The following is a 12559-nucleotide window of genomic DNA, read 5'->3' on the forward strand; positions in this document are numbered from 1 at the left end:
CCACATCTGGAAGGTCACAGGTCTGCATTCCTGCATTACCTGCAGTTGGCTTCATGGGTCATTGGAACAATCTGTAACTGTGCATAAACAGCTTTTCCTCTTTTGTATAGCTAAGAATCGCCCATCTGTCTAATCAATTGGCTGGTAGAATTCTGTGCAACTCAGAATTTTTCTTTAAATCACTGCACTAGGAGAAGCTGATCTGATTAGAAGTTGCTTATTTTGTATCTCATACTGTCTTGAGCAAACATGGCACCAACTTTTAAAAATTGCTTTGGCCTAACCTAGGCAGACAGGATGTTCAGGAAAGGGCAGGACTACAGCTGGAAAACAGCTTCCAACACCCTGGTCTTCTGTCTGATGAAAAAGTAGTAGTAATTTATCCCACCCAGTATTATGCATAAATTCAGGTTCAAAGAGTTCTCTCTTATTTTCTGCCTCTGGTTGCGTGAATTGCTTTTTCTTCTGCCCCAGGATGGAGAAATGGTTTTACTGGATGGGGGATGCGAATACTCTGGTTATGTAAGCGACATCACCCGCACTTGGCCCATCAATGGCAGGTAGGTTCTGTTCCCAGCAGGAGAATACCGCACTGTTTTTGAGGTCAGGAGAGAGCTGCAGCTTGCAGCCTCCTGAGCATGCCTGCATCTTATCTGTTGGGGAGTTTTGGAAGGGTGTTGGGGAAATGAATCCAGGTACAATTTCAATAAACCTGTGGTAGCTTTGCTCTGCTGAGCTTCCTGAAAAGTGTCTCTGCTTCACCACTCTCCTTTCTCTAGTTTGTTGTGCTTCAGGGGCTTTTCTCCCCTGTTTATACTTGCATGTTCTTTCTCAGTACACAACGATCAGCCTGCTTCACAAACTGCAGCATGCGGGTAATGGCTTACGGTTGCGGTGATTCAGAACTACTCTACTCATTCAGATATTTTGCGTGGTTCTGTTCCACTTCAGAATGCAGCTGGGGCTTCTGTTTGGATAATTAGTTTGTATTCATATTTTGTGCATACTTTGTATGTTCTATCTGGAAAACACAGTAAAAGTTACTTTTAAAAAAGACATATATGGGGCACTCATTCCCCTTCCTGTGTGGAAAGCCAGCATTTTAAGCCTTGTCTTCTCCTTAACATACCACATTTTGATGCGTAGAGAGTATTTGATAAGAGGCGAGTATTCAAACCTGCATTCTGATGTGGAACAGTTTCATTAGGGTCACCTCACATAATTATTTTGTAGCCTGGACAGGCTTTCCTTCCTGTTCAAACCCTGCTTGAAGTGGTTTGCATTTGTCTCTCATTCTCAGGTTCACCAGTCCCCAAGCAGAATTGTACCAGGCTGTACTGGAAGTCCAGAAGTCCTGCCTGAGGCTGTGTTCTCCAGGCGTGAGCCTAGAGAACATTTACAGTCTCATGCTGACCCTCACTGGACAGAAGCTAAAAGATTTGGGGATCCTACAGAAAAGCACCACTGAGAACCACCTCTTCAAGGTACTTTGAGTAGATAATGATGGAAGGAAGCAATCTGCTGCCTTTCTCCATTAAAAAAAAAAAAGCAAACAGGCACTTCAAAACTGGCCATTGCAATTTTGAAGTGCCAACTTCCTGCCAATGTGGGTGTTTCTGGGATTTCTGGTATTGCTGCAGGTCCAGAAAGGATGTGTCTTGTAAAACCAAGGGTTGGTAGCAGTACCTTTCTCGTGCAGCAGATGGCAGAACATTCAGCTAAGTCAGGCATGCAATAGTTTAATTCCTGACAAGTGTCAGTTGAGTAGGGTGGGACTGTTCTAACTTGTCTGTGATATCATTAAACAGAACTGCCACAGGGGGCAGACGAGGAGAGGGAAATGCTTCATTTTGTGGTAGTGGTGAGAGTTACGGGAGGTATGCTCACAGAGGGATTTTGTTCTCATAAAAATAGGAATCCGACCATTCTGGAAGTGTCTATTAACGAGTCACTTTGATTCTGCTTCGCTGGGTAATGCTGCACACAACAGGTGTGTTTTTCTTGCTTTGTTCTTTGATGGACAGATACAAGCACAAATAGTATTTCAGCAGAGGTTATTTCCCTCTTTTGATTGCCACTCCCTGGAATTATTTGAGGGAGATCAGATGTTCACCTCTATAGGAAGCTTTTAAAAAAAGTAAAATTCAATTCCCTTTCTATGATACGTTGAAAGATGTTGCAAATTAGAGAGACCCTGTTCAAAGTACAAGTCAATCCTGTGACTTGGATCAGGCTGAATATATCCTTTTATAAATGCACACAGAGGATGAGCCATAAGTCAGCTGCATTCACATACTCCCTGGTTCAATCCCTGACATTGCCAGGTAGAAAAGAACCTGGAGAGTCACTGCAGCTCAGTGACAACAATACTGAGCTAGCACTGCTTTCAGTTTATGAAGGTGAGGCTGAGAATTTGATGTATTAAGAACTTCTTGATATTTCTTTTTTGTGGCAGCCAAACGCATTGTAGCTAGACATTGGAGGTACATTAAATTCCTTTGACAAATGGTAAAAACAGATTAGACCTTAGCCTTGATGGAGAAGTTAACAGAAAAATGTAAAGTGCTTAGAATTCAAACCACTAGTGAAGACCTTTATTCCACATGGCATTCTTTTTTATTTACTGTGCAAAACAATTATTGTCAGCCACCTGAGAACATGTTGACTATTGTGGAGGAAGATTTTGGCTTGAGGGGCGGGAATTACAGTATTTTATTTAACACAATTTATATTCCACTTGATTGTAACAAAATCTCTTAAGTGGTGTAAAAGAGATATTAAAACTAAATAAAAACAAGTAATGAAAGACATTTAAAAACAATGAAATGCAAATGAAAAAGAGATTAAAATGCATCAACATCTACATGTCTGGATTGGCTTGGCAAAACAAAAATGTTCTAAGCTGGTGGCAAATAGAGTACAGTGGTACCTTGGGTTACAGACACTTCAGATTACAGACGCTTCAGGTTACAGACTCCGCTAACCCAGAAATAGTATCTCGGGTTAAGAACTTTGCTTCAGGATGAGAACAGAAATCGCGTGGCAGCAGCGGGAGGCCCTATTAGCTAAAGTTGTACTTCAGGTTAAGAACAGTTTCAGGTTAAGAACGGACCTCCAGAATAAATTAAGTTCTTAACCTGAGGTACCACTGTACATTGAAAGTGCTTGCGTGATATCAGTGTGCAGAGAGTTCCAAAGTATACGTGCTACAGTTTGGTTGGAAATCAGACATAGCAACTGTGTGGCAATACTTCTGAATTTGTCCTAGTTTTCTTCTGTGTATACGAAAAAGCAATTAAAATGTACAAAAACAAATAAACCAAAAAAATGCAGAATGCGCTCCCCACATGCAACAAAAACAAACCCTGGGGACAACCTGCTAGAGAAAGGCACTTGTCTGCTCAAGATGGACAGCAGTTGCTTTGTGTCGTCCTATTCCCCTTCACTGGGAGAAGGCAAGTACTAGGAGCAATTCCAACCACTGCCTATGTTGGCTAGTGGTTGGAAGAAGGTGAAGATCCTGATTCTACACATTGCCCAGTTAAAAAGAGCATTTTGTGAATTAGCTGTTGGAAAATCTGAATTACTGTGGTGAGACAGACAAGTGATCCTTTTAGCTGCAGTACTCCTGCCTTCCAGTGGTAGTCAGGGAGATGTTTCAGGGAGCTTCATGAGCACAGTTTAAGTGCACCTAAGAGGTCAGAGAAAAACTGTATCTCAAAATGGAGGTTGCATTTTTGGCTATTGAAGCTGATTCCTACTGATAGGTCTGCAATTTAATGCAAAACATTTGAAGGTCACTGAGCTAGTTGTAGTCACAACAATACGTTCCTTATATTGTTTGTGTTAGAGGCTTCCTTTTTATCTTCAACCAGCTGCCTGTGAATTTGAACGTTGGGACCAAAACATTTTTGTTTTGTGTGAGAGGCTCAGGAACAAGAAGGCAAATGAGAGGAATCAAATGATGCTAGTTGTACAGAAGCAAGAACTATGAATTAGTTGCATACTTCCCTTTCAATGTATGTTTCCACTCTCAGCACTGAAGAAATGTGTGCATCCCTTCACATTTTGCTTACTTTAGGAACATGTCCTTGTCTTGTAGGCTGTTCGGAAATACTGCCCTCATCATGTAGGACATTATCTGGGAATGGATGTTCACGACACCCCTGATGTATCTCGATCGATCCCCCTCCAGCCAGGCATGGTGATCACCATTGAGCCAGGTAAAAATACACCTCCTCAACAATGCTGGAATAAAGTTTGCAGGACTGTGTGTGCATGTATAGACACTTGTGTATACAAATGCCTACCACTATAAACATACATGTATGTGCATGTATACCATGGGTTCACAGAATTGCCATTCGGTTGGCATATATGGTATTTTCTCCTAACTTGCCATCCTGAGAGTCCTAGTTCTCACATTTCTAAAGTTCTTACATTTCTAGCTTTTACAGCAACGATGAAAAGCTAGGAGACATGTAGGCAGCATCTGGTAAAACCTAGGACAATAACCTGAGGGCTGAGCAAGACTTGAGCTGCTAGGGGCACTGACACTATACTATACACAACAACTTATGTTTTTCCAAAATGCTCTGAGCACATAAAATAGGGTATTATTTCAGTTGAACTTGCAATACTGTAGGTTGGGCCAGGTTAGTTCATTAACATCTGTTAAGGAAAGAGATTCCACAAGCTTTATTCTACTGTGGATGTATCTTAGCTGTGTCTTCTACAAGAAGAAAACACTTGATGCACTTAATGAGGAAACCCCCAGAAAAACCTCTGCATTGGTACGGCCCAGAATCATGGTTATATATTTAGGATCACTGTGTAAGTTCAGAGTTGCTACTGACATTTCATATTCACCTGCATGGTCGTGCAACATGTTACTGGTTTTTTTCTAGCAAGAACAATACAAAGCTTCTTTTAGTTTGAAATCATCTTCCATCAGCAAAAGAGGTTCAGTTGGTGGGAATGGGGGACAGAGCCTTTTCTGTGGCAGTTCCCATTATAAAATTACCTTCCTTAGGGAAGTTAGACTGGCTCTTCCCTGATGACTGTTAGGCAAGCAGTGGAGACTTTTAATAGTTTTTAATTGGAGGCTGTGGGTTTTAATTCTACCCTTTTTGGTTTTCAATGCTCTGCTTTAATTCTGTTACTGTTTAGTTTTCTGAATTTGGTTTTGTAAACTGCCTTGGCAGCCCTCGTTAATAAAAATACCTTTATTAGAAACCAAGATTACTGACCTAGCTGAATAGCCACAGCATTCTACACTGGTGTGACACTGAATGAGCAGTGGCAGATCTCACCTTGCCTAAAGTGTGGGTCAGGATAGGGCTCACAGGAGCATCTCAAGGCCTATCCATCTTCTCAAGGCAAGCAACTACTCAAGCCAATGGAGAACTGATTTCAATGTGATCCCTCATTAAAAGGCAAATGTATGAATTGGGGCTAAGAATGGGGAGGTTCTTCCTACTGCATAAACTCTCCATTAGGGGTTCCCCAAACTGTGGTCCATGAGCCTGCTTCATTCAAGTGGTCTGCGACATGTCTATAAAAATTCAATAAGAAATCATACAGCACCTTGCCTAGTGAATTGAAATTGCTACAACAAACAGAAAAAACATTAAGTGATCTGCCAAGACGCTTGGCAATTTGCAAGTGGTCTGAGAGGGGGGAAATGTTTGGGGACCACTACTCTACACCTTTTCCTCTGTGATTTAAACAAGTTGCACATAAATTTCAGTGGATTTGGTGGCTAAGTGCTCTTCTTCTTCTGACAGCCTTTTTCATATTTGAAAACTATCAGCAAATCTTTTCTTTTTACACTATACAACTGGTCCACACTGTATAGCAGGCATCTGCAGAGACATGAATAACTAACCAATAGACTATGTCACCCACCTCCATCTTGTACCAACGAATGCAATATGCAGAGTTCTGTGTCCTTGTATTGTACCACTACTGGACAAAGCTATTTCTCACAATCTTCTTGCTTGTTTAGAGTCTTTTCTCTAGTGTGAGCCCACATAGCCCTCCTCAGTCCTGTCATATATTTGTATTAGGGTTGAAGATGAGTGCAATTGCATTTCTTTATTAATACTGGAGAGGACTGGACAGTTGATTCCTTAATCTAATAAAATGAAGCCTTTACAGAATCCATTCTGGAAGTCCGTTCGACTTCCAAACATTCGGAAACCAAGGCGCGGCTTCCGATTGGTTTCTGATTGCACAGGCGTACCAGAAACAATAGCGGAAGCCACACCGGACATTCAGCTTCCAAAAAACCATTTGGAAATCTGAACACTCACTTCCGGTTTTCGATTGTTCGGGAGCCGGAACGTTTGACTCCCAAGGTGTCTGGGTGCTGAGGTACGACTGTATTCATGTATGCTGCCTTCTAAATTCTGTTAGTTTTTTTTTTGAAATATTAAGTGGCTTATAAATGTTTTAAAATAAATCATTGGTGACATGCTGCATATTTGTGACATAGTTTTTAACCCAGGCCCTTTAGTTTTGGATTGCCACATTTATTTCCAGGCATCTACATCCCCGAGGATGATGTGAGTGCCCCTGAAAGATTTCGCGGCATTGGTATACGCATAGAAGATGATGTTGTAGTGACAGAGAACACACCATTAATCCTGTCTGCAGACTGCCCAAAGGAGATCTATGACATTGAGCAGGTTTGTGACTGCCGCCCTTGACTGTCCTTCACTGCCTTTGACACCTTGCTCAGGTACAGATCAAGAAATATGCTCTCCCAAACATTATATAGTCCTTTATAGACTTTATAGTGTATTTATAGGATTTTTAGAGTGGTGCCGCTGGAAAAATGTTACCTGCAGGGAAATGTGTGTAAATATTCTTGGACAGCATGAACAAAGTGGGGAAAATGTAGTTCCATGACAAGTCGTCAACTTTGATGCAAATGTTAAAGCAAATCAGGCACAGAAGCTGGATTTCACATCCCACCATCTGGACTATTTATTGCCCCTGTGCAAATCTTGTTTGTCACTTACAGTAATATATTGAATTGTGGCATGGTTGTTCCTTAGTTTCTCAGATTGGGTTGTGGGGGCAGAGCTGGATTTCAGCTTCTGATGAGATTGTCCTTTGTTTTAATTTCAAAAGCAGGAAAAGAGTGTTCTTTCCTTTTTCTCCCTTGCGAAAGGTGGTCTTCTGAAGGCAGCAGCACAAATGCTCCAGCTGATGAATAAAAAAACCGAGAGACAAAACCTTAACATTTAAGTAACATTTCTTTCTTTGAAGGCAAAAGAAGAGCTTTAGCTTTAGGAAATGGTGTCAAAGTCATTCTGTGAATAACAACTCACAACCCAATCCTATGAAAATGAGGTGTGCCTAAGAGCATTGATATAGTGAACTTAAGCAGACCTAACTTTTAGATCAGTCAGTACAAGGCATACAAATGACAGTTTTAGGTGTATAAGCTAGTTTGGTGGGCTTGCATGTAGTTTCACTGAGGAAGCTTGCCGTGGGGTTTGGGTTACTTTTTTCTGTACGTTTTCTGCCTCTTTTTCCTTGGTTCTTTGAAGAGTCATTAGCAAGGACATTCTGGAACTGTTTGTATTTAGGTGTAGATAACCAAGTACATAATATGTGGATTTTGCATTCAGTATCTTAGAACCTAACTTTCCTTCCCTGAAAAGGGCAGAATTCATTCATGTTCACAGAATGAGATTTTCTGACTCCTATTTACAGCCCACTGAATCCTCCAAAAATCTTCTCTTTAGGGTTGTGGGACTATTGGGAATGTTGTGGGTCATGATGCAGAGAGCTGCATTGGGAGTGGGGAATTTGCAGAAATCTCATCACCACCTTTAGAATATAAGCCATGTGTAAGTTTCCTTGGCCAAATACAGAGAGATGGTGACCAGGCAATGATAAATTCTCCACTTCCATATTTTTCCCCTGAGAAATGCAGCAATTTAAATGTGACTGCATCATTCTGAACTAATGCAAGGTATCAGTATTTTGTATTTGGGTATTCATACCCAGTGTAAGGCAGGATGCGATCCTTAGATAAATGTGATTTTTTTTAAAGTTGTCTTGCCTGCACAAGATCAAAAAATGAAAACTAATGTGAATGAGATTAAAGCAAAGTTTTGTTTTAGTTAGATCAACAGAAATCTTTTACATTTGAATGTAAAGGAGAAAATGTTACAGAACTATCCAGCAACCAGACTTTGTCTGTAGCACTTTTTGGATCTCTGAATGAGATGTTTTATATTTGTAAAGAGTATTATTATAATATATATATTTATATATAATGTACAGAATATTTTATTCTGATGTGAACCAAAAAAAAATTCTATATCAGTAAAAGGTGTCATTTAAAAACATTGCTTTAAAACTCTGATTATGTGATTGCCAGTCAGAAGGCATTTTGCCCATCAGTGCTCATCTTCTTGTGATAGCACTACTGAAATTGGGACTTTCTAGTTTTCTACCAATAGCAGAAGGTATATCCTTCTTTTTTAAATATTGTAGACTTAAATGAGTATGTACAGCTATGTATTATTTTTTGAAAAGGACAACAGCATCTAAATTTAAGCATTAGGTTTTGTAAAAGAAAGGACTTAGGATGTACAATTTTTAGCTGCTCCTCTGTGAGGCTGCAGCACAGAAGATGCATACAAGAAGGCACACTTCGGGAATCTTATATGCTTCTGTTCCAGCCGGATGCTAGGCTGATCCTCCCTTAGGTAAAGGCAGCTCATGTTCCTTTTGCCATGATGACTTGTTCAACACCTGCCTGCCGACATGTTTACATTTCACTGGTTGCTGTCCACCTGTGGTGGGTGTGGGGCAGGTAGCAGTAAGGGGAAAAGTGAGCTTTACCCTCCTTTGAGAACTGGTGGTATAAAGAACTTGTAAAGAAGGTTGCTTGGCTGATTCTCTTTTTGGCCCTTAGGGCATTAACCAACTGGAGGATGAAGTTGGAAGTGTGTGTCTATACTACAGAACATCAGCAGTTAGGTGTGGGGGAAAATCTTGGCGATAAGGCATTAAGAGGCCCTTTATAAAAAGGATAAATTGGCTGGGCAAAATGTGAGGATATTGCCTAGTAGGGATAAAATAATTTCTACAGAGAAGAAAGATATATCTGGGATCTACATTTTTCCTCTTAGTTCTCTTTGCCCAAAATATTGTATTACTCCTCTTTTGTTGCAAGGCCTTATACACAAGTTACTTTATCTATTGATACACTGACTAGAAAGCTAGACTAAACAGTTTAATTGTATTTGCTGCAGTTTTTACAGAACTGTGGTCAAAAGCTTGAAGTGGTGTTTTCTGTTTGTTGAAGGAAGTATTTAGCAAACTTTAGCCCTCTTATTGGACATTTCATTTACCAGTCTCTATTTCTACTATTGTCATTGTTTTAAAAGCTGTAAGACAGAATACAGATATAAAGTACTTACATTCTATTTTGTATGTAATGTTTGTAGAATGAATACAGCTTTCATGTAACTTAAATACTGTTACTTTTTGTCAAATACTAGCTGAAGTCCTTAGAGTTTAAAAGATACGTGCTACCAAATAAAAAAATGTTGTAATATCATATTGACTTTGTTTCTTCTAAAATGTGACGCAGCAGCACTCAGGTCTCTAGTTATTAATTCATTTACATGCAATTAGTCTTAAGCTACACTTGTGCATTATACTGTAATATTTTAGTTAAGGTGGCCAAATAGAAATGGACAGAGCTCCTGAAACATTCATAGCTGAATGGAAAGAGGTCATTTTAGCAGGTGTAGCTTAGAATCATGAGGTATCTGTAATATTTATTTGGCCTTGCGAACCTTGTTCTTCCGCTGGTTCCCTCCCATACCTGGAGTATTAGCCTTATCTTCTATAATAACACTGATACTTTGGCAATCTAAAACTTGATACAAATTAATTATAATCTGGGAAGAGTTTTATTTATTTATTTTAAATCTCCAATTTCCAAATCCCTGAGTATTGTAGGGATTTATTTATTTTAACTATTCCACATTTTAGGCCAGGGCCCCAGCAGATGGTTAACATGACCAATTTAAAAACATTCTTGGCTGTTGCAGAAACATTGCATTCTTCTTCCTGTTGTATAAAACTAGATCTACTAAAGTTAGATTTTACAATAATCTTTGCAGGGGTGTTGTGTACCCTAAAACTATGTACATTTTACACATGTTTTTGGTACCTGGAAAACAGCATCTTAAGTGTAAACACATGGCAAAGGAGAGTCCAAAAGCAACTGTAGGAAGGGTTTGTTAGTACAGTCGTACCTTGGAAGTGGAACAGAATCAGTTCCAGAAGTCTGTTCAACTTCCAAAACGTTCGGAAACCAAGGCGTGGCTTCTGATTGGCTGCAAGAAGCTCCTGCAACCAATCGGAAGCCGTGCCGGACGTTCAGGTTCCAAAGAACATTCACAAACCAGAACACTCACTTCTGGGTCTGCTGCGTTCAGGAGCCAAAACGTTTGACTCGCAAGGCATTTGGGATCCAAGCTATGACTACAAGTTAGAATTCAAAATTCTCAACAAGTTTATACTGTACACTAAACAGCTCGCAATTTACAAAGAAAAGAGTTGGAAAAGAGAATATGAGTCTTAAACAATATTCTTAAATGTTTTCTTTATTTCTAGTACAGTGGTACCTCGGGTTAAGTACTTAATTCATTCCGGAGGTCCGTACTTAACCTGAAACTGTTCTTAACCTGAAGCACCACTTTAGCTTATGGGGCCTGCTGCTGCTGCCACGCCGCCGGAGCACGATTTCTGTTCTCATCCTGAAGCAAAGTCCTTAACCTGAAGCACTATTTCTGGGTTAGCAGAGTCTGTAACCTGAAGCCTATGTAACCTGAAGCATATGTAACCCGAGGTACCACTGTACTGTGGTCCTGTTAGTATCCACCGGGAAGAATGAACATTTTTTGCTGTGGCCAACCAGATTAGCCTGGTTCCCGGATTTGAAAAAGTCTCTGTTTGCTGCATATACGCTCTTGTGGACACTGCTAGTGCAGGGGCAAATAAGATCAACCATGCAGGCCAATCGTATTTATATGTACAGAGATAAATCCCACTCAGTTCAATGGCACTTAATTTCAACTAAGTGTACGTCTTATTGTAGCTTCTGGAGCATCAGTGTTAAGTGCGATGGTGGCGTTTTCTTGCACTCCGTTTCTCTTTTCCTGATGGGTTGTTGCCAGGGGCCTAGGCAGGGGCGTAGCATGGGTTGTCAGGACCCGGGGCAAGGCAAGTAATTTGCACCCCCTAACCCGTGGATTTGCGCCCCCTAACCCGTGGATTTGCGCCCCCTAACCCTAACCCCCAGATGTTGCACCCAGTGCGGCCGGCCCCCCCTGCACCCCCCACGCTACGCCACTGGGCCTAGGGAACCTCACCTATTGCTCCCCCATATATCAAAATAAGGAAGGCGCATATGGAGTATAAGAAGTGACTTATAATGCCCTGGTGCAACTTGTTTGAAGTTACCCTAGCTTTCGCAGATAATCCTGGGAGCGGAAGCTGCCCGTGGTGCCCTCACAGCCAAGCCATTTATTTCAGGACTTCATTCAGCGTCAACGCTTTGCCTGGATAGATTGTGCAGAAACGACGATGGTTCAGACGCAAGACCCCTGGAGCTCCGCGGGTCTTTGCTTACAAGTATAAACATGCCCAGGACACATCTGTGTGCGTGCTTCTTCTGCTCTCAAGTGTGGAGCTACTTGGAACCACCACCGTTTGCCTAAAGGGGGGCTTCCTTTCGAGCAGATCTGCTGCTCGGGAGCTTTCGAGCGCGGCTGCTGCCCATAGGATCCGTCGCAGCCCCGATGCTGCAGAGTCGCGCGGGGGGACTCGAGCTGCATCTCCCTGCTAAAGACAAAAGCGATGGGGTTGGGGGGGGGGAGTGTTGTGGGGGTGGCGCTGTACACAATGCCGGAGGCTAATAATGGATTCTCGAGAGATCAGCTACGCCACTGGTTTAGCAAGGATTAGTCATCCTAATTAGGGCTGCGCGGCAGCAGAGCAGGCGGATGGATGGGCAGCGCCAGGAGGGGAGAACGGGGCGCCCGTGGGGAGGCAGCGCAGAAACACCCCCTCACGGGGCGAGAACCGATTAATGTGATTTTGCAGACGCCAGAGACTCTCCGCTCCCCTCACTCGGCCTTGGCGCCGAATTCACGTCGGTTTTGGGGGCCCTCTCTGCTCCTGAGGAGCTGACATTGAGTAATTTGCGGGTATCCCTTTAAGCGAGCCTGCGCTTGGGCCCTTCCCCTCATCTCCTCCTCCTCCCCCCGCCCTTGGGTTGGGCAACTCGGCGATGAGCAAAGGCGAAGAAGACGCCAGGCCCTGCATAACGGGCTCCGCCCTGACGAGCGCCTTTAAGAGAGACGGGCGGCACGTGACCAGGCCCCTCCTCTCTCTCCCGCACACACACACACCTGTTTGTAGGAAGGAGGGAGGAGGAGGAGGGAGGCGGCCACGGAGGGAGGCAGGGTTAAAAAAAAAAAAAGCCAAAACAACGCAACGCAGAGGAGAAAATGCCGCG

The 12559-nt window shown here is 42.2% G+C and overlaps 1 protein-coding gene and 1 long non-coding RNA gene across 3 annotated transcripts in view; one reads left to right on the forward strand and one right to left on the reverse strand.

Moving 5' to 3' along the window:
- XPNPEP3 (X-prolyl aminopeptidase 3) overlaps positions 1-9586 on the forward strand; it is a 25480-nt gene extending 15894 nt beyond the window's left edge. For both annotated transcript variants that reach the window (XM_081024205.1, XM_081024206.1), the window contains exons 7-10: positions 475-560; positions 1301-1484; positions 4103-4223; positions 6544-9586. In XM_081024205.1, coding sequence (XP_080880331.1) covers positions 475-560; positions 1301-1484; positions 4103-4223; positions 6544-6710 — 558 coding nt within the window. In that variant the 3' untranslated portion in view covers positions 6711-9586. The remainder of the gene's footprint in view (positions 1-474; positions 561-1300; positions 1485-4102; positions 4224-6543) is intronic.
- On the reverse strand, positions 6966-12531 carry LOC308486973. The gene is made up of 3 exons (XR_013991419.1): positions 12453-12531; positions 11503-11883; positions 6966-7212 (listed from the first exon to the last, which is right to left on the reverse strand). It is a non-coding gene; the product is annotated as an uncharacterized lncRNA (long non-coding RNA).
- Positions 12532-12559: the final 28 nt, after the last annotated feature.

The sequence above is a fragment of the Podarcis pityusensis genome (assembly GCF_964106645.2).
Source record: "Podarcis pityusensis genome assembly, chromosome: 10".
NCBI classification, from domain to species: Eukaryota; Metazoa; Chordata; class Lepidosauria; order Squamata; family Lacertidae; genus Podarcis; species Podarcis pityusensis.